The 22,472-nt window shown below is 44.5% G+C and overlaps 1 protein-coding gene across 1 annotated transcript in view; it reads right to left on the reverse strand.

Annotated features, from left to right (window-relative positions):
- Positions 1 to 637: 637 nt before the first annotated feature.
- TUBB3 (tubulin beta 3 class III) overlaps positions 638 to 22,472 on the reverse strand; it is a 34,236-nt gene continuing 12,401 nt past the window's right edge. The window contains exons 2-4 of the mRNA XM_068260917.1: positions 11,915 to 12,023; positions 7,808 to 7,918; positions 638 to 2,441 (exon numbers count right to left, since the gene is read on the reverse strand). Of these exons, the coding sequence (XP_068117018.1) occupies positions 1,369 to 2,441; positions 7,808 to 7,918; positions 11,915 to 12,023 (1,293 nt within the window). The 3' untranslated portion in view covers positions 638 to 1,368. The remainder of the gene's footprint in view (positions 2,442 to 7,807; positions 7,919 to 11,914; positions 12,024 to 22,472) is intronic.

Here is a 22,472-nt window from a genome sequence, read left to right on the forward strand (position 1 = left end):
TTTTAACTTCCTTTTGCTTCCGATGATTCATTTTTCCAATATTAATCAAAATGTGACTCTGGGTCTCCTGATGTACTATTGTTCCCATAATCATATGTGTCTTTCACAGTTAGAATTTATTCATTATAATACCAATGTAGTGATTTAATTACCATCATGATGATGAACTGTTTTAACTGATTGGTTTGGGAAAATTCCTTAAAGAGAACCCATGTTGTGTTTAAAGAATGTTATCTGCATACAGAGGCGGATCTGCCTATACAGCCCAGCCTCTGTTGCTATCCCAAACCCCACTAAGGTCCCCCTGCACTCTGCAATCCCTCATAAATCACAGCCACGCTGTGAGGCTGTGTTTACATCTGTAGTGTCAGTCTCAGCTGCTCCCCCGCCTCCTGCATAGCTCCGGTCCCTGCCCCCGTCCCTTCCCTCCAATCAGCAGGGAGGAAAGGGATGCAGGCGGGGACTGGAGTTCTGCAGGAGGCGGGGGGAGCAGCAGACTGACACTATAGAGATAAACACAGCCAGCTCTGACAAGCTGTTTGTCAGCAGCGTGGCTGTGATTTATGAGGGATTGCAGAGTGCAGGGGGACCTTAGGGGGGTTTGGGATAGCAACAGAGGCTGGGCTGTATAGGCAGATCCAGCCTCTGTATGCAGATAATATTCTTCAAACCCACCTCGGGTTCTCTTTAATATGATATATAGCTATAACTGTATAGATTTTAGTAGGGCTAATCAGATTAATGGCCAGCCTTTGATTGGACAATCAAGGCTTTTGGCCATTTCCCAGCCTTGCTCTCCTGGTTGCTGCAGAATTAGAGAAATCCATGGGAGTTGCCTGGTCAAAAATGTCACCACTGCAGACATCTCCTGAAATATTGTATGCATCCTCCAATAGCCATGAGTATTAAATTGCTCCTGCATGTGTGTAGTGTCAGGCATGTATTCCAGAACAGAGTATGACACCTACTCATGACCAATCTTAAACCACTAAGAGTGGAAGTAGGAAAGGACCCCCATATCGTGTTGTTTCACGATGTGCAATGCCTGGGAATATGGTGGCACAACCATATGTTCAAGTGACAGCTGAAGAAGACCTGCAAACCCCTGGACTTCATGTCTAACAATTCTTGAAGGGCCTCTATAAATAATGAATTCTGTATCTGCCTCTGCTATTAAAACACTCTAGACACTATATTCTGCAGGTCTTACCATTAAAGAGCCAAATAAAGAAGGGAGATGATGATGGGTAGAGGTTCTGAACCTGACTGGAGCTATAATCCTAACTCAGAAGCGACACATGATGCAATATGAGTGGGGTTTCTAAACTGGGGGTGCTACCAGATATCTGCAGCTCTGGGGCATCTTTTTCACTTCCCCTGAGCTTCAGACTCTTCCTCGTCATCTTCATACATCTCACCCTCCTCTTCAGCGGTGGCATCCTGGTACTGCTGATACTCTGATACCAGGTCATTCATGTTGCTCTCGGCTTCTGTGAACTCCATCTCGTCCATACCCTCTCCAGTGTACCAATGCAAGAAAGCTTTGCGTCGGAACATGGCGGTGAACTGCTCGGAGATGCGTTTGAAAAGCTCTTGGATGGCAGTGCTGTTGCCGATGAAGGTGGAGGACATCTTGAGACCACGAGGAGGGATATCGCACACGGCAACTTTCACGTTGTTGGGGATCCATTCCACGAAGTAGCTGCTGTTCTTGCTCTGGATGGCCAGCATCTGTTCATCCACCTCCTTCATTGACATGCGGCCACGGAAAACAGTAGCCACAGTCAGGTACCGTCCATGGCGAGGATCGCAAGCTGCCATCATATTCTTTGCATCGAACATTTGCTGAGTGAGTTCGGGGACAGTGAGTGCTCGGTATTGTTGGCTGCCACGGGCAGTCAGTGGGGCAAAACCTGGCATGAAGAAGTGGAGGCGAGGGAAGGGCACCATGTTGACTGCTAGTTTACGCAGGTCAGCATTAAGTTGTCCGGGGAACCTTAGAGAAGTGGTGACCCCACTCATGGTGGCACTGACAAGGTGGTTAAGGTCTCCGTAGGTTGGTGTGGCTAGTTTGAGGGTGCGGAAGCAGATGTCGTATAAAGCCTCGTTGTCAATACAGTAGGTCTCATCTGTGTTCTCTACCAGCTGATGGATAGACAGTGTGGCATTGTATGGCTCAACAACTGTGTCAGATACCTTGGGAGATGGAACTACGCTAAAAGTGTTCATGATACGATCAGGATACTCTTCCCGCACCTTACTGATGAGTAAAGTGCCCATGCCAGAGCCAGTGCCGCCACCCAGAGAATGGGTCAGCTGGAAGCCCTGAAGACAATCACAGTTTTCACATTCCTTCCTAACAACGTCCAGCACAGAGTCCACCAGCTCAGCCCCTTCTGTGTAGTGACCCTTTGCCCAGTTGTTTCCAGCACCGCTCTGTCCTGGAGATGGAGAAATAGAGACACAGATAAGAACATCAGCATATTGGTTGCATTTAAAGTTGCATTTTTATGTATGTATATATTCATAGTAAGATTCAACAGGACACAGCTTTATTATTATTTATTACTAGCTGATTGCCTGGGTATGTATTTGGCTGGTGTTGGCTCCGCCCACTTTTTCTAACCGTAACACACAATGACTCAATGCCCTAGTTTGTGAGCTTTGCGGTCTTTGGCATCAATAATTTTCATTGAAATGAGACAAATCTGATTGGCTGTTTGCGGCTCCACCCTCTTTTCTGAATTTGAACCCCAGTCACCCAATGACCAACTGTACCAGGTTTGAGGCTTGGGACATTAACAGTGCAAGAATGGCAGCAATTAAATATTCCCCTTGAAAATCAGTAGGTGAATTTTGATTGGCTTTTGTAGGCTCCACCCACTTTTCTGAAAATGAATCCCAGTCCCCCAGAGACCAATTGTGCAAAGTTTGAGAACCCTACCATTAACCGTGTAAGAATGGCTGCAGTTTACATGTTCCCAGTGAAATTTGTATTTGTCTCCGCCCACTTTTTGGTTATAGGGATAAAAAGTATCTGATATGATATTCCAGGTAATGTACTATGTGTGTGCCAAATTTCATTCACATCCGTTCAGCCATTGTTGCGTTATTGAGTAACAAACATCCAAACTTTTGCATTTATAATATTAGTGAGATGAGATTTATATAGTGAGTTAGAAACAATAGGGAAAGGAACACAGGGGATAACGCAGTGAATTTTCTAATGCTACCTATAGCAAATTATAGGCTTGTCTGAACAGATGTGTTTTCAGGGAACACACTAGGCAGAAACGCTAGCCTTGCGGAAAATGCAGCGAAAATGCACAAAATGCAAGTCAATGGGTCACATGAAAAAAACACACATAATGAAAGTCAATGGTGATGTAGAGGTATTTCGTTTTAGTGCGTTTTGTATGCATTTTGCATGTGTTTTTACATGCGCTTTTTAAAAAAAAACAAGTTTGCATACAACACATGCAAAAAAAAATACAAAACGCATATGCGATTTATATATGTGAACCAAACGCATTAAAATGCACACAAAACGTAATGCATGTGCGGGGAAAAAAAAGCAAAGATGCAAACGCACACAAAACACACGTAAAACGCACTAAAAACGCACGCATGAGCAGCAAAACATTACGTTTCCCGCACTGCCTCGTGTGTTCCCAGCCTTAAGGTTTCCAGGCTCAGAGCATGACGGACGGCTATGGGAGAGAGTTCCAAAGTCGAGGGCTGCTCGTGAAAAGTCCTGGATGCGAGAGAGAGAGAGGACGTGGCCAAGCTAGAGGACAAAAGGGTCTCCTGGGTGGAACGGAGGTTCCTCCACAGCTTGATTAGTTTCACATTAAATCGATTTGGCAAACTTATTTAATGACTACACATTCTAAGCTAATTTTCAGCTACTTCAAAAAGCTCCCGTTTATAACTTTTCTAGCTTTCATGTTTAGATCAATTATTTAATACTTTGATCTTATCTACATATCACCCTATCATATCAAGTCAAGAGAATTTCTTATCCCTGTTATCCCATAGTTCCCAACAAAGGTCAAATCTGTGAGATAAATCGTGAAGGTTGGCAAATATTTGTTCGTAAGATCAGATACTATTAATGATTTGGATGACCTCTTTTAGTGACGGGGAATTAGGATTTTGCTAGTATGTATCTGGAGATGGTTGTTTGGCCTTATGGTCAATATGTTCTCTTTTTTTTTTTTTTTTTTTCCCTCTCTCTCTTCTTTTTTTTTCTTTTCTATACTAAATTACATCCTAAATTGCTGTTTTACTCTCTGTTCACCATAAATCCAAGAAAGGTGAACAAAAAATACGGTTTTCTTCTCAGTTTATGATTCAAGTTCTAACTGGATTAAACAATTGAAGGTTTTGTGATTCCTTACTTACTACTGCATAACTCTGTAATCTGTTATACCTTCTAATAAAATGTTTTGAAAACAAAACAAAAAGCACCCATTTATTCTGTACGCAATCTGCATCCTTGCAGGATGGCTCCTACAAACATTACAGCATGATGCAACTGAAAGCACATCTGAGGTGAGAGGGATATGGAGGCTGACATATTGATTTCCTTTTAAGCAACACCAGCTGTCTGTCTATCCTGCTGATCCTCTGCCTGTGCTCCACCCGGCTAGTTTTGGTGAGCACCCGGCTGTTATCAGCTCATCTCCCCCTATTCTGTAAGCAGAGTTACGCACAGAAGCACCTGCCCTGTATTCTCCTCTCGCCTGGTTACTATTTTGTACCACCCGGCTACTTTTTCATGCCACCCGGCTGGATATAATTTCTGGGGAGGACACTGGACTGTATACCCCCAATACCCCTCCATGGACCATATATCCCAGCCCCCATATTGTCCCTTACATCCTCCACACCTTAAGGACTACATACCCCAACCCCCTATACCCTTCCCTTATTCCCACAACCCCCTCCCCATCTTAATGCTTTGTTTTGCTTTGGCAATGCTAAATGTATTTGGTGCTGCCAATAAAGCTTTTTTGGGTTTGGATGTTTATAATGTGCGGTATGTTTAAACGTCCACAAGATGGTGCTGTTTGACAGCCGACACTGCTGTAGTGGTTGCACCGTTTTAAATGAGAGGAGTTACAGATTGCCCAGCAAGCTCATGGTGAAGCAAATTCCTAGGACTATATGAAATGGTAATAATTCCAGTTTGTATGCAGATTTAGTGCTGAAAAGTCCTATGGGAGAAAAGTGCTTTACAAATGGTATTGCATTATAGGAGAGGCATAATCGTTGCACTTATCGGGGGTAAGTTATGGTGTTGCTTGTCATAGAGGGCATATTGTGGCAAAACATGTATATTAAGCGTTACGTGGAGACCATGGGCTCGATTCCCAAAGCGGTGCTAACTCAGTTAGAGACTTTAGGCATGATAACCATTGCACCACACTGGTGAAAAGCCAGTTTAGGCGTGATAAGTTTAAGTGTGATAAGTTTAGGCATGCTAAGTTTAGATTAGTTTAGATCGCGCGCAAAGTCCCGCACGCAAAGCAGCGCCATTAAACTCTATGCGAAGTGCACCAGACTTTGCTAGCGCAAAACTTTAGATCAGCTGTGCACTGCGGTGCTAACCCAGTTGGTGCTTAAACTTATCACGCCTAAACTTATCATGCCTAAACTGAGTTTAGGCGTGATAAAGGTCTTTTCACCAGTGTGCTAACTGTTAGCACCGCTTTGTGAATCAGGCCCCATGAGTTAAGGTGGCCACACACCATAGAATTAAAAGATCCAATTTTTTACCAATTCGATCATTTTGATCGGTTGCCGAAAAATCGAGAGCTTTTCTTTGTTTTCAACTGATAAATCCGATCAAACGTCCCATTTTTTTCAATATTTGAAGATTGGACATGTTGGAAATTTCAGACCAATTTTATCAAGAATTGTATGGTGTGTGATGGATTGTCAATTACTTGATGTACAGTTGCAATCAATTTTTTCTGAGTTTTCAATTATTTTATTCATGATCGGGGAAAAATGTAACACAGGTGTGTGGTATCTTGGTCAGATTTTTAAATTGCTACAATCAGTCAGAAAAATGGATTGCTATTCTTGAATTGAACAGATATTTAAAAAATTGTATGATATGTGGCCACCTTTAGTTACCCTGACCATGCGTCCTGTTTTACCTGGGATACGTCCCAGGTTCAGGGTCCCCTGTCCCAGGCTGCAATGTGTCCCAGGTTATGTCCCACTTTTGGCCACCGGGTGTCCCAGCCGTGGGACTCTGTGGCCGTATGAGGTAATGTTTGCCTCATTTACTGTTTGCAGAGTCTGAGTAATCGGTTTCTGCTGCATTTCATGTGTCAGAGGTAACAGTAGCTGCATTTCATTTGTCGGAGGTTGCTGTAGTTATTATTTGATGGTCATAGAGACTGCATTTGCTACTTTGAGGCTATGGCTGCAGCATTTGGCATTTTAGGGGCTCATGATTACTAAATGGTATGCTAATACTGTAGCATCAGCAGCTTCTTCAGATTTTGTGCACAATCTAATCCCACCCTAGTCATATTCTCATGTCCTGCCATATGATTATGTATTTATATAGCACTGGCATCTAAGGCAGCACTTTACAGAGAATGTAGTCATGTCCTTGGCGGAGCTCACAATCTAATCCCACCATTGTCATAGTCTAATGTACTACCATATTATTATTATGTATTTATGTAGCACTTGCATCTTCTGCAGCACAGTACATAGTCATGTCATTTCGCCACATCATTGTGGAACAAGGCTTTCATGTGTTTGGGGAACATTGCCTAATTACCTGTAGAGTCACTTTGTCTATCTGTGTTTTGGGGGGAAACTATGGCCTACTGCCTCAGAGTTACGTTACAGTTCGCTCCGCCCACACCATGTCATGGACATGCCCATTTTCCCTCCACGGTCATAGACACGCCCATTTTTCGGAGCGGAGCACTAGCACCCCCCTCCCGTCCCAGGTTAAGACCTAGAACAATCTGGTCACTGTACTTTAGTGCACCAGAGACTTGACTGGGGTGAGAGAGGGTTTGCCTGTGGTGTCTTGTTTAGGGCTCTTTCACATCAGAGCTGGCGTTGGAGAACGCTCAACGCATACGTTTTGTTGTGTGTGTTTTACTGCATTTTGATATGCGTTGCACTGCAGTAAGTGTGTATTTTTAATGCGTTTTCAATGCGTTACAGCACATAGGAAAACGCAGGTAATTTTTTTTTTCTTTTTTAGTTTTCAACTTTCTACATTGCTCCTCTGTTGCATTCTGGGACTGATTGCCTGCGTTGACGTTTTAAAAACGCGCATAGTGTGCGTTTTACATTGACTAACATTGTAACGCATAAAGCTAGCGTCAGCCGGAAAACCGCGCCTGGGTGCAGTGTAACGCAACGCACAAAAACGCTGCGTTATATGTGAAAGCTAAAATGAAAGTCTATGGACTATCATTTTACCTTGGGTACCGCAAACATTACCCGTTGCGTTGAAACGCAGAAAATCTGCCCTAATGTGAAAGAGCCCTTAGGACTGAAGTGGCCATAACTACAGAGGGATTAAGGTATAATTTGGCTCAGGGCAAGATAGCTCTGGCTTTATCTGCTTGCCAGTCTTTGTTATGGTGACTTGAAAAGAAAGGAGAAAGGGTCAGTGGAGGTGTCAGCCAGGCCCTTGTACACCCATCAGGCCCTAAGCACCTGAATAGGTTGAGAAGCTGTGTCTTCAGCTCTTTAATTCAGTAACCTGAATTAATTTGCTAACAAACAACATAAGGAAATGTATGATGGACTTGTGTTGTACCGAATATGAAGTTATCCGGCCGGAAGAGATGTCCGAAGGCCCCAGAGCGCACGCTGTCCATTGTTCCTGGCTCCAGATCTACGAGAATGGCTCGGGGAACGTACTTGTGTGCTGGAAAAGACGAAGACAGATTGTGAGAGAATACATGGCGCAACAGCCAATCCTAAACGCATGCAGTGATTTCCAGTATAGAATTGTGTGTGCTTTTAAAAGGACACCCGAAGTGAAAATAAACTAATGAAATAAACGATTGTATCTCTCTTCCGTCTCCTAAAAATGATTTTTTTTAAGATATTCCACAGTTTTATTTCATGGTTAAATCTACTTTTTAAGTTTTAACTGTTTTATTGTTTTTGATCAATGTAATCTATGAACTGTTGAACCTTTTTATCTCTTTCCTGCTCTTGGAATTTCTTATCAGTGAGGGTTACACTGTAGTCACTTCCTGTCTGAGTCAGGACTGAGTCAGCCACTTACATACCTGATATTTAACTCTTCCAGGCAGAGAAAGAAAAAAAGGAACACAGCATAGTTATTTGTGTGCTTGGCACTATACATACACATGTCTATCCCATCATGTCACATGCCACTTCAGGTATCCTTTAATGCAGTGCTGCCTGAGGTTCTAAAGTCCGTGGCCATCCAATACTGACTTTCATCCTTGTTCCTTGTGTTAAGAAATTTCTCCGCATTCACAAAATATTTAATGAAATTATGCACTACAGATGATGAAATACTCAGTCTACGCAATTTTACTCGGAGGAACATTATTCCTAACTGCTCTATTTGTTTGCTCACAGAGTGGTGCACCCCTCCCAGTCTTTACTTCAGAGAGACTCTGCTTTTCTAGAATGCTCTTTTTATACACTATCAGGTTACTAGCCTGTTGCTAATTGACTTAATAAGTTGGGGGATATTCCACCAGGTGTTTTTTTTAGTTTTTTTTTTTTTTAAACCTGTTGCTGACATCAAATACACAATTTAAAAAAAAAAAAAAATGTTTGCTATGTTGTCTTTCTCCTATTTATAATTAAAGAGAACCCGAGGTGGGGTTCTGACAATGCTATCCACATACAGAGGCTGGGTCTGCCTATACAGCCCAGCCTCTGTTGCAATCCAGATCCCCCCTAAGCCCCCTGTGGTCTGCTATCCCTCATAAATCACACCACGGTGTCGAAACGCAGCGTGTCACAGCGGGCTGTGTTTACCTCTGTATTGTCAGTCTCGGCGCTCCCCCCGCCTCCTGCATAGCTCCGGTCCCCACCCTCCCCGCTGATTGTAGGGAAGGGACGCGGGCGGGGACCAGAGCTTTGCAGGAGGCGGGGGAGCAGCCGAGACTGACAGTACAGATGTAAACACAGCCCGCACAGTGCGGCTGTGATTTATGGGGCATAGCGGAGCGCAGGGGGAAGTTAAGGGGGCTCTGGATAGCAACAGAGGCTGGGCTGTATAGGCAGACCCAGTCTCTGTATGCGGATAGCATTGTCAGAACCCCACCTCGGGTTCTCTTTAAAGGGTACTGGCCCGTTTAACTTACCTGGTTCTTGTTCCAGCCCCCTGAAGTCCTCCAGGTCATTCCTTGCTGCTCCTTTCAGTCACTGTACCCCTCTGAAAGATGGCTGCCTCATCCAGTTGCCGGTCACAGGGCCCCAGCCACCGGGAGCGGAATGTACAGTAACAATTTGAATTACAGCAGAAAGGCAGAACAGTCCCGGCTCCCGGTTTTCAGTAAGACAGAAAGGCTAAACAGAGCGGTCTGGAATGACAGCGAGGGACCAGAATGACTGCAGGGGGCTGGAAGAAGCCCCAGAAGTGTTAAAAGGTCCAGATTGAATTCACTTTAGGTTCCCTTTAAATGCAGGGTTTACAGTGATTTGTAATTGACTGCATTATGTTCATATTTATTGTTTAGTCTCCCAACAAAATGGATTTGTACAGGAAGCCACCAGATATTCATTAACCCCCTTGGCATTATGATTCTTTCCGGATTTTAGGGTCTAAAAGCCGTGCAATTTTCTTGCAAGCTTTTAGATCCTAAAACCTGGAAAAATGATGCTGCTAGGGAGTTCTGCAGCAGCCCCAGCACTCACTCACCTCCCTGGGATCCAGCGCTGCAGTTTTCCCTCAGTCCTCAGGGTGGTGCTGTAACCCCATTGTGAGATTGCTGGGTGTCGTCATGACAATCTCACCAGGGAGAAGCAGAGCCTCGGAGGAAAGGAAGAAGAATGGTGGCCAATGTTGGGATCCCCCGGGAGGTGAGTTAAAACGTTCGCTCCGTGCATTGCTCTGCATAGACCTCCCGGCGGCTACCACAAGTTCAGCTCGGGGTTACCGCTCCTGGCTCGTTTTCCCACCCCGAGCTGAACTCGTCATTACCGCTAAGAAGGTTAATGCAAAGGACTCACAGGTGGCTTCATTGATATTGGGGATGATCGATGTAACGTTAATTAGCAAACCAGAAGCGAAAAAACGTATGATATAATTATTTGTGTAGTATGGATAATGATAAGAACATTAGTAGCAAAGAAAAGACTCATATTTTTAGATATATAGTTTTTTTATAACTTTGCATCTAGGGTTGGTTTTAGTAACAATGGGGCCCTGAGCAAGATTAACCTGAGGGCCCCCAGAAAGACAACCCCCCAACCAAAAACCAGAGTTAAGGGCCCTTTGTTGCAGCCAAATATACCCCAGGGCCCCTGAGCTGGCTCCTCCCCTCCCCCCAGATCACAACCCAACTTAACTGTGCACTCGGGGCCCCTGCAATGTCTTCGGCAGAGTAGTGTCTTGCCTTTCCCGGCAGGTGCACTCCCGTTAGTCCTTCACTGCCCCATTACAGGGTCCCTGAGGAGCACAAGTAAGTTGGGGGGGGGGGGGGACACCTTGAAGGGCCCCTACAGGTTCTGGGGCCCTGGGGAAATTGACCACTTTGCCTCTATGAAAACGCTGGCACAGTCACACACTGTCAAAGCTGCAATTTAAAAACCACACTCTGTCAATTAAGCTATAAAACAAAGCAGAAATAATGACCCTTTGAACTTTCCTGCAGTAAAACCCTATCTCAAGCTGTCTCTCACGGTTTCTTGCCTGTTTAAATGCTTCAGAAGACAGGACTGTATTCCACCCAGTTAGGTTGAAGAGCTCAGAGAAACTCTTTTGCACAGACAACAAATGAAAGGGAACCTAAACTGAGAAGGATATGGATGTTTCCTTTTAAACAATACCACTTGCTTGGCAGCCCGGCTGATCTCTTTATGTGCAGTAGTGGCTGAATCACACACCTGAAACAAGCATGCAGCTAATCCAGCCTGACTTCAGTCAGAGCACCTGATCTGCATGCTTGTTCAGGGGCTATGGCTAAAAGTATTAGAGACGCAGGAGAGGCAGGAGAGTCAGGCAACTGGTATTATTTTAAAAGGAAAAATCCACATCCTTCTCAGTTTAGGTTCCCTTTAAGTATTTTTTAACTCCTTCTGTACTGGAAAACAACATGAGATTCAGTTCTTTGCTATTAATGTTCTATTTCATTGCTGTACTACATATGTAATTCACTATTTCATAAGTTTATTTTAGCTTCAAGTTTGCTTTAAAGGATACCCAAACTGACATGTGACATAATGAGATAGACATGTATATGTACAGTGCCTAGCACACAAATAACTAGGCGGTGTTCCTTTTTTTCTTTCTCTGTCTAAAAGAGTTAAATATCAGGTATGTAAGTGGCTGACTCAGTCCTGACTCAGACAGGAAGTGACTGCAGTGTGACCCTCACACTGTAGTCACTTGCTGTCTGAGTCAGGACCGAGTCAGCCACTTTCGTACCTGATATTTAACGCTTTCAGACAGAGAAAGAAAAAAAGGAACACAGCATAGTTATTTATGTGCTAGGCACTGTACATACACATGTCTATCTTATGTCACATGTCAGTTCGGGTATCCTTTAAATGCATGCATGCTTGGTGATGGACCAATCAAACGCAGGAGCTTCATACGTTCATTTCCAAGCTGTGTAAATTTGCATAAAATTAGCATAACGTCTGCGTCAATTCAGCATTACGAGCGTCTCAGTGACTGTCCCTCATTTATAGGTTACTGTGGGGAACTTACAGGAGGCCTCATTGTAGTATACGCTGATCCTTTCCAGCTGCAGGTCAGAGTCTCCAACGTAGTTTCCAGTGGGGTCAATTCCATGTTCATCGCTGATCACTTCCCAGAACTGAGGAGAGAAGAATACATGTGATGTGGAGGCGGCATAGAGAGAGGATACTGAGGTGTGTGCAGAGAAAATGACCTATCCTATGTGTGACCCCCATATACCACCACATATAACATCCATATACGCTACATACTTATGCCACTGAGTATTCTACCATTCATCACACAGGATATACAGTATATCACATCATATATTATATTCTCCCCATCAGGCCTGGTTTTACATCACAGGAGCCTATAGGCACAAATGTCCTGGAACCTTCGACTTCTCCTTCCACGAACTTGCAAACACCCACCAGGCTGCACCGCAAATGTGCTGGCTGTCCCAGCTGTCACTACTCCCTTACTTCCCTTGCCCATCATAGGTGCTTCGTACCCTCAGTATTAAGTAGCTAGAGGTGCTTCCGACTGAAGGGAGATCTTGTCAGTGGAATGCGGAGAGCCGGGTAAGTATCCTCTGATTTACACTCTCATCAAAACTCTGCATAGGGACGGAGGGAGGGGGCACTTGGGGAGGGGAGTGGCCCATCTTTCTATCATCAGGCGCCTGTAAGCACATGCCTACAGTGCCTTATGGTGAATCTGTCCCTGTCCCCCATATACTACACATACTGTGACATATGTTGCATTCCTTGCATAATACGTTTATAGAGAACCAGAGATGAAGCACCCTATTGTATTTTACTTTATAAATCAGTGGGAACATGACAGTAAACAGCTAATCTGCTCTTTGTTTCATTGTTCTCTGTTTAATCTGGCTGTTATCACCTCTGATAAGAATCCCCGACTGAGCACTCAGTCTATCTTTGCTACGGAAAGATTATAGCTGAGTCTGTCTTCTCTGGTGTCTTTTCACACCCAAGCCTGCCCCCTTGTGGCTCTGCTATAATGACTCAGCTGTAATTATTCCCTGCAAAGCCAGACTGAATGCTCAGTCCGGGATTCTTATCACAGCTGATAACAGACACTTTTAGCAGTGAGGATGAAACAGAGAGCATGGTAAGTGTTTTCTCTAATGTTCTTACTGATATATATCGTAAAATACACAAGGGTGCTTCGTCTCTGGTTCCCTTTAATTGTGAGGGTTCCCGCTCAACCATATGGCGCATGGGGTTATTCTGGAATCGGAGCAATGCCAGGGAAAAAGAGGCATAGGTTTTGTCTTATGGGACGGGTAGAACGAGTGGACGTGAGTATTTTCCGAAGGAAAGGAGGAGGAGTTTTTATTTCGTATTTAGTTGGGCGTCACACATGGGACCTCAGGCCCCCGATGAGTCAGTGTTCTGACAAAGCGCGAAGAGACAATCCACGTCACCACCTAATTGGCTGCGATCGTTCCAGTAGCGAAGTTGGGGGAGCGGTCAGCCGGGACGCTGTCCCTCAATCTTGTTACACTCTCCTGATTTACCAGGTTTGAATAGGGGCATCTCTACCATTTAGCCATAGTAATTGAAAATGTGTGAAGCTACATACACACATGCGATAACCGTCAGCTGAAACAACCAATAACGACCGTTTCAGCCGACGAGCGTTGTGTGTACAGCGGCCGACAATCGATATTGCTTAGACATCGCGGGTCATTACGGATCTGTCCAGTTGGATCCTTACCAACCTACCTGATGCCCGACCGTTACTGATCACAAGGCTATTTCCACCCTCTGCTGACCGACTGAAGCTGCTAGGGATGTGTCTCTGCAGCATCGTTCCCCGAATTGTCACCCAATGGATCGTTTCCCGATCCCCGATGGGTGACAATTCTCTTATGTGTGTTCTTAGCTTAAAGTGGACCTGAACTCTTGCACAGGACAGAAGAAAAACATAGAGGAATGCACCCTGTATGTATTAAGAGAGATTAGCCTGTCTAACTCCCCCCTCATCTATGAATAATCTCCACTGTAATATAATCTCTCAGCTGTGTCAGCTGGCTGCTTCGACAGAGCAGCTAATTTGTAAACACAGTATGTTAACCTTATCTTTGCGTTCATGAAAGCAGGAAGTAGACACTGCAGACGTATTGCAGGATTTGTGTCAGCTGTAACAAAGAAATGTTTTTTTTGTAAAGGTTATTATGCTGTTGCGTATCTTTTAGAGCAGAGAGGAAGTTCTGAGTCTCAGGTAACTTTAAAGGACACCCGAGGCGAAAATAAACTAATAAATAAAGTCCTATGCGCTTAGGAAAAAAACAGTAAAAATTGCAAACGTGGTTCGCGGCTCACTATTGCTGTGGTTACAATAACATCAAAATATTTCTAAAAAGTCCGCGCTCACAATCAAAGTTAAATACAAATGGGGTCTCACTGTCCTTATTCAGGTTGTCCACAGACCATCCCGATCAAAGTTCACACTGTATGTGCCCTTGGTACTCCAAAATGTATCAGCCAAGATTCACGTTATATGCAAAAAATAAAAATAAGACAAACATAGTGTGACACTGTATTGAACTGTAGAATTCTCCAACACCTCTCCAAAGTGTGAACCTCCGTCACCCAGCATACCACACCGATTGTGCCTGGACACCCCCCAATGTGCCCACACTCACCCTGTTAACCTCCAAAATATCCGGAGGTGGGAATGATAGCTTTTGGGGGTAGAGGTTATCCACAGTTTCTACAACTCAGCAATCCACTTGTTTCCATATACAGCACTATGACTGAAAGATACTCAATAGTGTAAAACCATACGACTTTTAATGACTAAAAAAGTAATGCACTCACAAGCGATGGAGGTAACAAGCGCATATAGGATACAGTATACAGTCCCCGGGCGGCTGTCTCAATCCGCGCTGTCTCAGATCCACACTCCTCCGCTCGTATCTCCGTGCACTTCCGGATGTTTCGCCTGCTGGTCACGTGGGCGGAGCTTCGGCACACGTGACCAGCAGGCGAAACATCCGGAAGTGCACGGAGATACGAGCGGAGGAGTGTGGATCTGAGACAGCGCGGATTGAGACAGCCGCCCGGGGACTGTATACTGTATCCTATATGCGCTTGTTACCTCCATCGCTTGTGAGTGCATTACTTTTTTAGTCATTAAAAGTCGTATGGTTTTACACTATTGAGTATCTTTCAGTCATAGTGCTGTATATGGAAACAAGTGGATTGCTGAGTTGTAGAAACTGTGGATAACCTCTACCCCCAAAAGCTATCATTCCCACCTCCGGATATTTTGGAGGTTAACAGGGTGAGTGTGGGCACATTGGGGGGTGTCCAGGCACAATCGGTGTGGTATGCTGGGTGACGGAGGTTCACACTTTGGAGAGGTGTTGGAGAATTCTACAGTTCAATACAGTGTCACACTATGTTTGTCTTATTTTTATTTTTTGCATATAACGTGAATCTTGGCTGATACATTTTGGAGTACCAAGGGCACATACAGTGTGAACTTTGATCGGGATGGTCTGTGGACAACCTGAATAAGGACAGTGAGACCCCATTTGTATTTAACTTTGATTGTGAGCGCGGACTTTTTAGAAAGAAAATAAACTAATGAAATAAACAATTGTATCTATCTTCCTTCTCCTAAAAATGACTTTTTAAGATATTCCACAGTTTTATTTTATGTTTAAATCTAATAAGTTTTAACTGTTTTATGGTTTTTGCTCAATGACACATTCATTGAAGTATTGCAGAGCTAAAATCTATGAACTATTGACCCTTTTTATCTCTTTCCTGCTCTCTGAAGCCATTTTCTGCTAGGAAAGTGTTTTATAGTTGGAATTTCTTATCAGTGAGGGTCACACTGTAGTCACTTCCTGTCGGAGTCAGGACTGAGTCAGCCACTTACATACCTGATATTTAACTCTTTCAGGCAGAGAAAGAAAAAAAAAGGAACACAGCATAGTTATTAGTGTGCTAGGCACTGTACATACACATGTCTATCTCATCATGTCACATGTCACCTCTGGTATCCTTTAAGCTGCAAGCAGTGTCTGATTTAGGGAATGGCTGGCATAATCAGCTCCCACATCAGCCTGAGCAAGTGATAAGGATGGGGAGGGAGAGACCAGAGACAGCAGTAAAGTTCCTCCTGCAGGATGGTTTATGGAATTTGGATGTATCTAGTTGGCAGCCAGAAAGGAACAAAAGCCGTTCTGAGCGGAGGAACCAGAAATCAGATGTCATTAGTCTGATGAGTCCTCACTGAAGAAGTCTGAAATGTAAGCAGGAAATGCAGCCAACTGGCCTCATTACCAGCCTGGCCTTTATGCTGCGGATAAAGAAGGGCTGAGAACAGTGACGGGTCACAGATAGTGCCAGCCAGGGCTGGTATGGGTTAATTATGTTCTCAGGATCTAGCGATGGGTTACAGATGTCCAGAGGTACTTCCTCTTCCTGTGAAGCACGAGGTTACGGGTTCGATTCCCAAGTCAGAGAAAAAAACCTGATTGTTGGTTGACTTTGTTTGTTGCCCCAAAAACCTCCCTTTGTGTTGGAAGAGTAGTGAGGAGTTAATTAGGATGAATGGTTAAGTCCCATGTCAGGGTACTAGTAATCGGTTAGGTATTGTATTGTTTATCGTTTTTAGGAGACTAATTTAGTGTTAAAGAGAATCTGTACTCTAATATTCTTACACTAAAAAGCATACCATTCTATTCCTTATTTTCTCCTGGGCCCCTCTGTGCTGTTTCTGCCACTCTCTGCTGCAATCCTGGCTTGTAATTAACAGTTTTAGGCAGTGTTTACAAACAAACTAACCAGCTTGTGATAGGCTCACATAAACAGAGTGTGTGAGTCATACAGAGTGTGCAGGGGGGACGCAGAGGGTGTGTATCGCTTCTATCCAATCACAAGCAGCCCTGCACATTCCACACATTCAAGCCTTAGCCCGACAGACACGACAGAGGAAAGGAGATAAGATTTATTACAGAGACAGTGCAATTAGGAAAGGCTGCAGTAAGCCAGAGCACATTAGAACAGGCATAGGAACTTATAGGATAGAAGAACTAAGGCTGAAAAATGTGTTACAGAGTCTCTTTAAGCATAACACCAAATGCCAGTGAAGGGTTGAGTATACTATCAGGAGATATTGAAAAGTTATGTAATGTGTCCCCAGAATCTCCAGGAGACAGAAGACACAGACGTTGGATTTAGTCCTGATGGAAGCCATGGAGATACAAAGTGGGCGTGCCTTTTACCTCAGCAGGCTTTTCTGTCCATAGTTCAGGACTGGTTGGAGGACATATGAGAAGTCCTCACATTGTCTGCTTTGGTCTCTTATTAGCTCTCAGTGTATGTGCAGCGGTGTCTGGGATGACCTTGTCACCACCTCTCTTCTCCGTTTATTTACTGCAGTAAGATGCTTCCACCTCTGACTGTAAAGCTCGGAGTCAGAACACGTGGAGGAGAGCAGGCCTCGTGTTCCACTGTTTGTTTCATACAAGCTGCTCTCCAGAGCTTCTCTCACATTTTATTGCTTATGTGATATTCATTTTTGATGAGGAACCCGCCTGGCCTTGTTTTATGAGGCACCACAGGTGCCAGACAAGTGGGAGGGTTTGTGTTGTGGGAGACCCCATCCACCGCAGTGCAAGGCAATCACTGGTTGTGCTCTGTACAAACCAGACAGGCCGCCACACTCTTCAGAAACAACAAAGACCTCGCCAAGTGCCCGGGCTGCCAACCAACACCCAACAAGCAGGTTTCAGCGGCTGGGCGAGGGCGGGGCTCAGCACCGGAGCAATATCCCACGGAAGCAAGAACAAAGGGAATGAAATGGCAGAATGCAGAGATCAGAGAGGATGGATTTATGAGGAGACTTCAGTAGTGTCTCCTTCCAGCGGGGATGTCAGCGGTGACGTGTGCTATAAGCTGCCAGGCTAAATCCAAAACACATAATAATAATTATCCAACATGAGGCAGCGCAACAGCAATAGACAGACGCAATGCCATCCAATCAGATCCCACTCTACTGCATTTGGCTCAGCTAGAAGATGACTTGTGATTGGTTGTCATAAGAGAGTGCATAACCATGTACTGATCAATATGTCTTACTGTATATTAATAATTCCTGTGTAGTAACTACAGCTCACGCTGTTCACCTAATGCAGCTCAGCAGGAAATTCCTGAATGGACGAACTGGATTGGCTGGGGTGGGCACACTTCCATTAAGGATGATTTCACCCAAACTGGATATTATTGTGTTTTTATATAGAACTGGCATCTTCTGTTGCACTTTAAAGAGTACATAGTCATGTCATTGACTGTCCTCAGAGGAGCTCACAATCTAATCCTACCATATCATTATTATTATGTATTTATATAGCACTGACATCTTCTGCAGCACATTACAGAGCACATAGTCATGTCACTGACTGTCCTCAGAGGAGCTCACAATCTAATCCTACCATAGTCTAATGTCCTACCACATCATTATTATTATTATTATTATTATTATGTATTTATATAGCACTGACTTCTTCTGCAGCACTTTACAGAGTACATAGTCATGTCACTCAGAGAAGCTCACAATCTAATCCCTACCATAGTCTTATGTCCTATCATATTATTATTATGTATTTATATAGCACTGACATCTCTTGCAGCACTTTACAGAGTGCATAATCATGCCACTGACTGCTCCTCAGCGGAGCTCACAATCTAATCCTACCATAGTCTTATGTCCTATCATATTATTATTATGTATTTATGTAGCACTGACATCTCTTGCAGCACTTTACAGAGTACATAGTCCTGCCACTGACTCCTCCTCAGCGGAGCTCACAATTTATTCCCTACCTCAGTCTAATGTCCCTACCATATTATTATTATGTTCCAGCGGACTACCACTGCTGCACGTCGCTAACCATCACTCCTTTGCTGGTACCACTGGTCCTGTTGGTCCCCACCCCTGAAACATAGCTCCTCCCGGCAGCTCAGAGGTGCACCCCCAGCCCATTCACTACCTGCTTTCCAGCATCGGCACCATCGCATACCTCTGCCTCCCCAACGCATCTTTGGCCCACAGTTTGGTCCAATGAGAATCCTCTGTGAGGATTATCCTCCTGAGGATGATACCCATTGGTCCAACTAAAGGACCAATAGACAATCCTGTCAGGAGCTATGAGGATGCTTTTGGCAGACTTCAGTGTTCTGTATAAGGGGAAGTAGCAGAGGAGAGCAGTGGGGGAGGTCCCACCTGGTTTGGCAGGTCAGCACAGAGTGTAGGGAAGCGAAGGTGCAAGCAGAGCCTGCCATGTGCCAGGCAGACGTCAGGCAAGTGCCGGGGACGAGGACCTTGGTGACTTTAGCGGCAGCTGGTGGCGACTGGCGAAAGGCTAGTGGCATTGACGGATTCCCCAAGGGAGCGAGACAGCAGAGCTGTGGTGCTGAAGGACAGCTCCAAGGCTCAAAATCTCACTCCCCATCATCCAGCACACAGGAGCAGCGCTGGAGGGAATAGGTACGATTTAACTGATAAGAAAAACAATTGTATTTATTCTATTCTCCTTTTCCTAAAAATGACTTTTTTTCATATCCCACAGTTTTATTTTATATTTAAATCTAGTTTTCAAGTCTCTGCTCAATGATACCTTCATTGAAATACACCAGAGCTCAAATCTATGAATTATTGACCCTTTTTATCTCTTTTCTGTTCTCAGAAGCCATTTAATGACAGGAAAGGGTTTTATGGCTGTAGTTACTTATCATTGAGAGTTATGCTATAGTCTGACCTAGTCCGAACCGGTCCCGACCCAGACAGAAACTGTCAATTACATACCTGGGGCTCGATTCACAAAGCGGTGCTAACCCAGTTAGAGACTTTAGGCATGATAACCAATGCACCACGCTGGTGAATAGCCAGTTTAGGCGTGATAAGTTTAGGTGTGATAAGTTTAGGCATAATAAGTTTAGATAAGTTTAGATCGCTTGCAAAGTCCCGCACGCAAAGCAGCGCCATTAAACTCTATGCGAAGTGCACCAGACTTTGCTAGCGTAAAACTTTTGATCAACTGTGCACTGTGGTGTTAACCCAGTTGGCGCTTAAACTTATCATGCCTAAACTTATCACACCTAAACTTATCATGCCTAAACTTATCACGCCTAAACTTATCACACCTAAACTTATCATGCCTAAACTGAGTTTAGGCATGATAAAGGGCTTTTCACCAGCGTGCTAACTGCTAGCACCGCTTTGTGAATCAGGCCCCTGATGTTTAACTCTTTCAGGCAGAGAAAGAAAAAAAGGAACACAGCCTTGTGATTTGTGTGCTTGGCACTGTACATACACGTCTATCTCATTATGTCACGTCACCTCAGTTGGCCTTTAAAGTGGACCTGCACTCAAAACTTCCTCTTTGCTCTAAAAGATAAGCAACATAAAAAAAAACATTTCTTTGTTACAGCTTACAGAACTCCTGCAATGTATCTACTTCCTGTGTTCATAAAAGCAGACAAAGGGGTTAACATCCTGTGTTTACTTATTAGCTGTGTCTGCCGAGGACTGCTGAATTTCTGTGATGACACAGCTGAGAGATCAATTTACACTTGAGATTAATTGCAGATGAGGGGGAATTAGGCTCTTCTCTATTAAAACACACAGGCTGCATTTCTCACTGGTTTTCATTGTGTCTTGTGCAAGAGTTCAGGTCCAGTTTAACACTCAAGCCCATCACACGAGTGAAGCTGGCAATTGGATTTCCCGGTAATCCTTGTGCAATGTCAGGTGATAAGTGGCTTGTACGTGAAAGCTACTTATCGCCTGGAATAAGATATGGCCAATTGTGTCTAGAGGAATAGTTGTGGGTAGAAAGTTTGGCTACTTCTGACATCACTCATCTTACAATAAACTACCCCATATTACTGGGCAGCACGGCGGTGTAGTGGTTAGCACTCTCGTCTTGTAGCACTGGCTCCCTGGTTTATATCCCAGCCAGGGCACTATCTGCACAGTTTGTATGTCATCACTGTGTCTGCCTGGGTTTCCTACGGGCACTCCGGTTTCCTCCCACTTCCCAAAAACACACAGATAAGTTAATTGGCTTCCCCCTAAATTGGCCCTAGTCTACGATACATACACTACATGATACATACATAGACATATGACTATGGTTGGTTTAGATCAGTGGTCCTCAAACTTATGCTGAGAATACACGGTAAGATCCGGTGGCTCGATTAACCGTCGGATCGACTCCCACTGTGTCCCCGCGGCCGCCCGGATCGATTCCTGCTTGTCCCTGGGTATCGAGCGGGGAATCGATCCGCGCGGTGATCGGACATGTCGGAAATTATCAATCGAGCCATCAGCGGCTCGATTGATAACAAACTATCTACCCGTGTATGCCCAGCATAAGGCCCGTGGACCAAATGTGGCCGCTGATGCTTTTTTACCCCCCCCACGCACAAAGTGTATTACTTATAGATGCAGCCAGCTACATCTTTAAATATTGGTGGTCCGCATATAGAATAGCAGTGCTGGCACCACCCATCCACATGGAAGCCAGAAAGCAGTAATTTGCTGGTTTCCAATCAAATTCCACATCAGGTGACACTGCTGTCCAATTGGCCTGCAGGTTGTCACCTGGGTATGCTTCACTGTCTGGCCCGCCAAGACTTCTACATCATTGCATGCATACTCCAGCCCCCCAGCAGTCTGAAGTATGGTAACCCGGCCCTCGGCACAAAACGTTTGGGGACCCCAGGATTAGATTGTGAGCCCCTCTGAGGGGAGGTTAAAGTGGACCTGAACTCTTTCACAGGAAATTAGGAAAACATAGAGAAATGCACCCTGTATGTATTTAGAGGGTTTAGCCTAATTCCACCTCATCTGTGACTAAGCACAAGTTGTAATTTGATCTCTGCCCTGTGTCACGGCCCGTACACACACTCAACAAAACTGCCTTATTGTCGTCCGACTTTAGTCCGTTTAAAGGTGGCCACTAACTGTCCAATTTCTAGCGAAAAATCGTTCGAGTGATCATAAATTCTGATCAGACGAAAAATCGTTCACTACACCATCAACTAACCAATCTTTGCTTCCTATCTATCACGACCACCAAGAAAATCCAAATTTTCGTTCGACGAAAATTCATTCGGGCGAAATTTTTTTTACTCGTTCATAATCGATTGTGTCCACCAATGGAGATTATTTACAACCAATCCGATCAGAATTTCTGATCGCTCGAACGATTTTTCGCTAGAAATTGGACCGTTAGTGGCCAGCTTCAGACTGTTGGACGATAATCAGGCGTGAGTACGCGTGCAAACGACTTGACGAGTCACTGATAACAGGCATTGCGCCCGATCCAACTGTCAGATCTATGTTGGCCTACAGTTGTCTGATATCGTGCAGAAGGTCTGTGTGTACAAGTCGTTTGAACGACTGCTAAACGACTTGTACTTGTTTTCAATGTGTAGTCCGTCGATCCACTATCGTGCGCAGTATGTAAATGAGTTGGTCGTTTATCCGTCCGGACGTGTGGACATACAGGTCGTGCGGTACGTCAGGTTGTGCG

The sequence above is a fragment of the Hyperolius riggenbachi genome, chromosome 11 (genome assembly GCF_040937935.1).
Source record: "Hyperolius riggenbachi isolate aHypRig1 chromosome 11, aHypRig1.pri, whole genome shotgun sequence".
Taxonomy (NCBI): Eukaryota; Metazoa; Chordata; class Amphibia; order Anura; family Hyperoliidae; genus Hyperolius; species Hyperolius riggenbachi.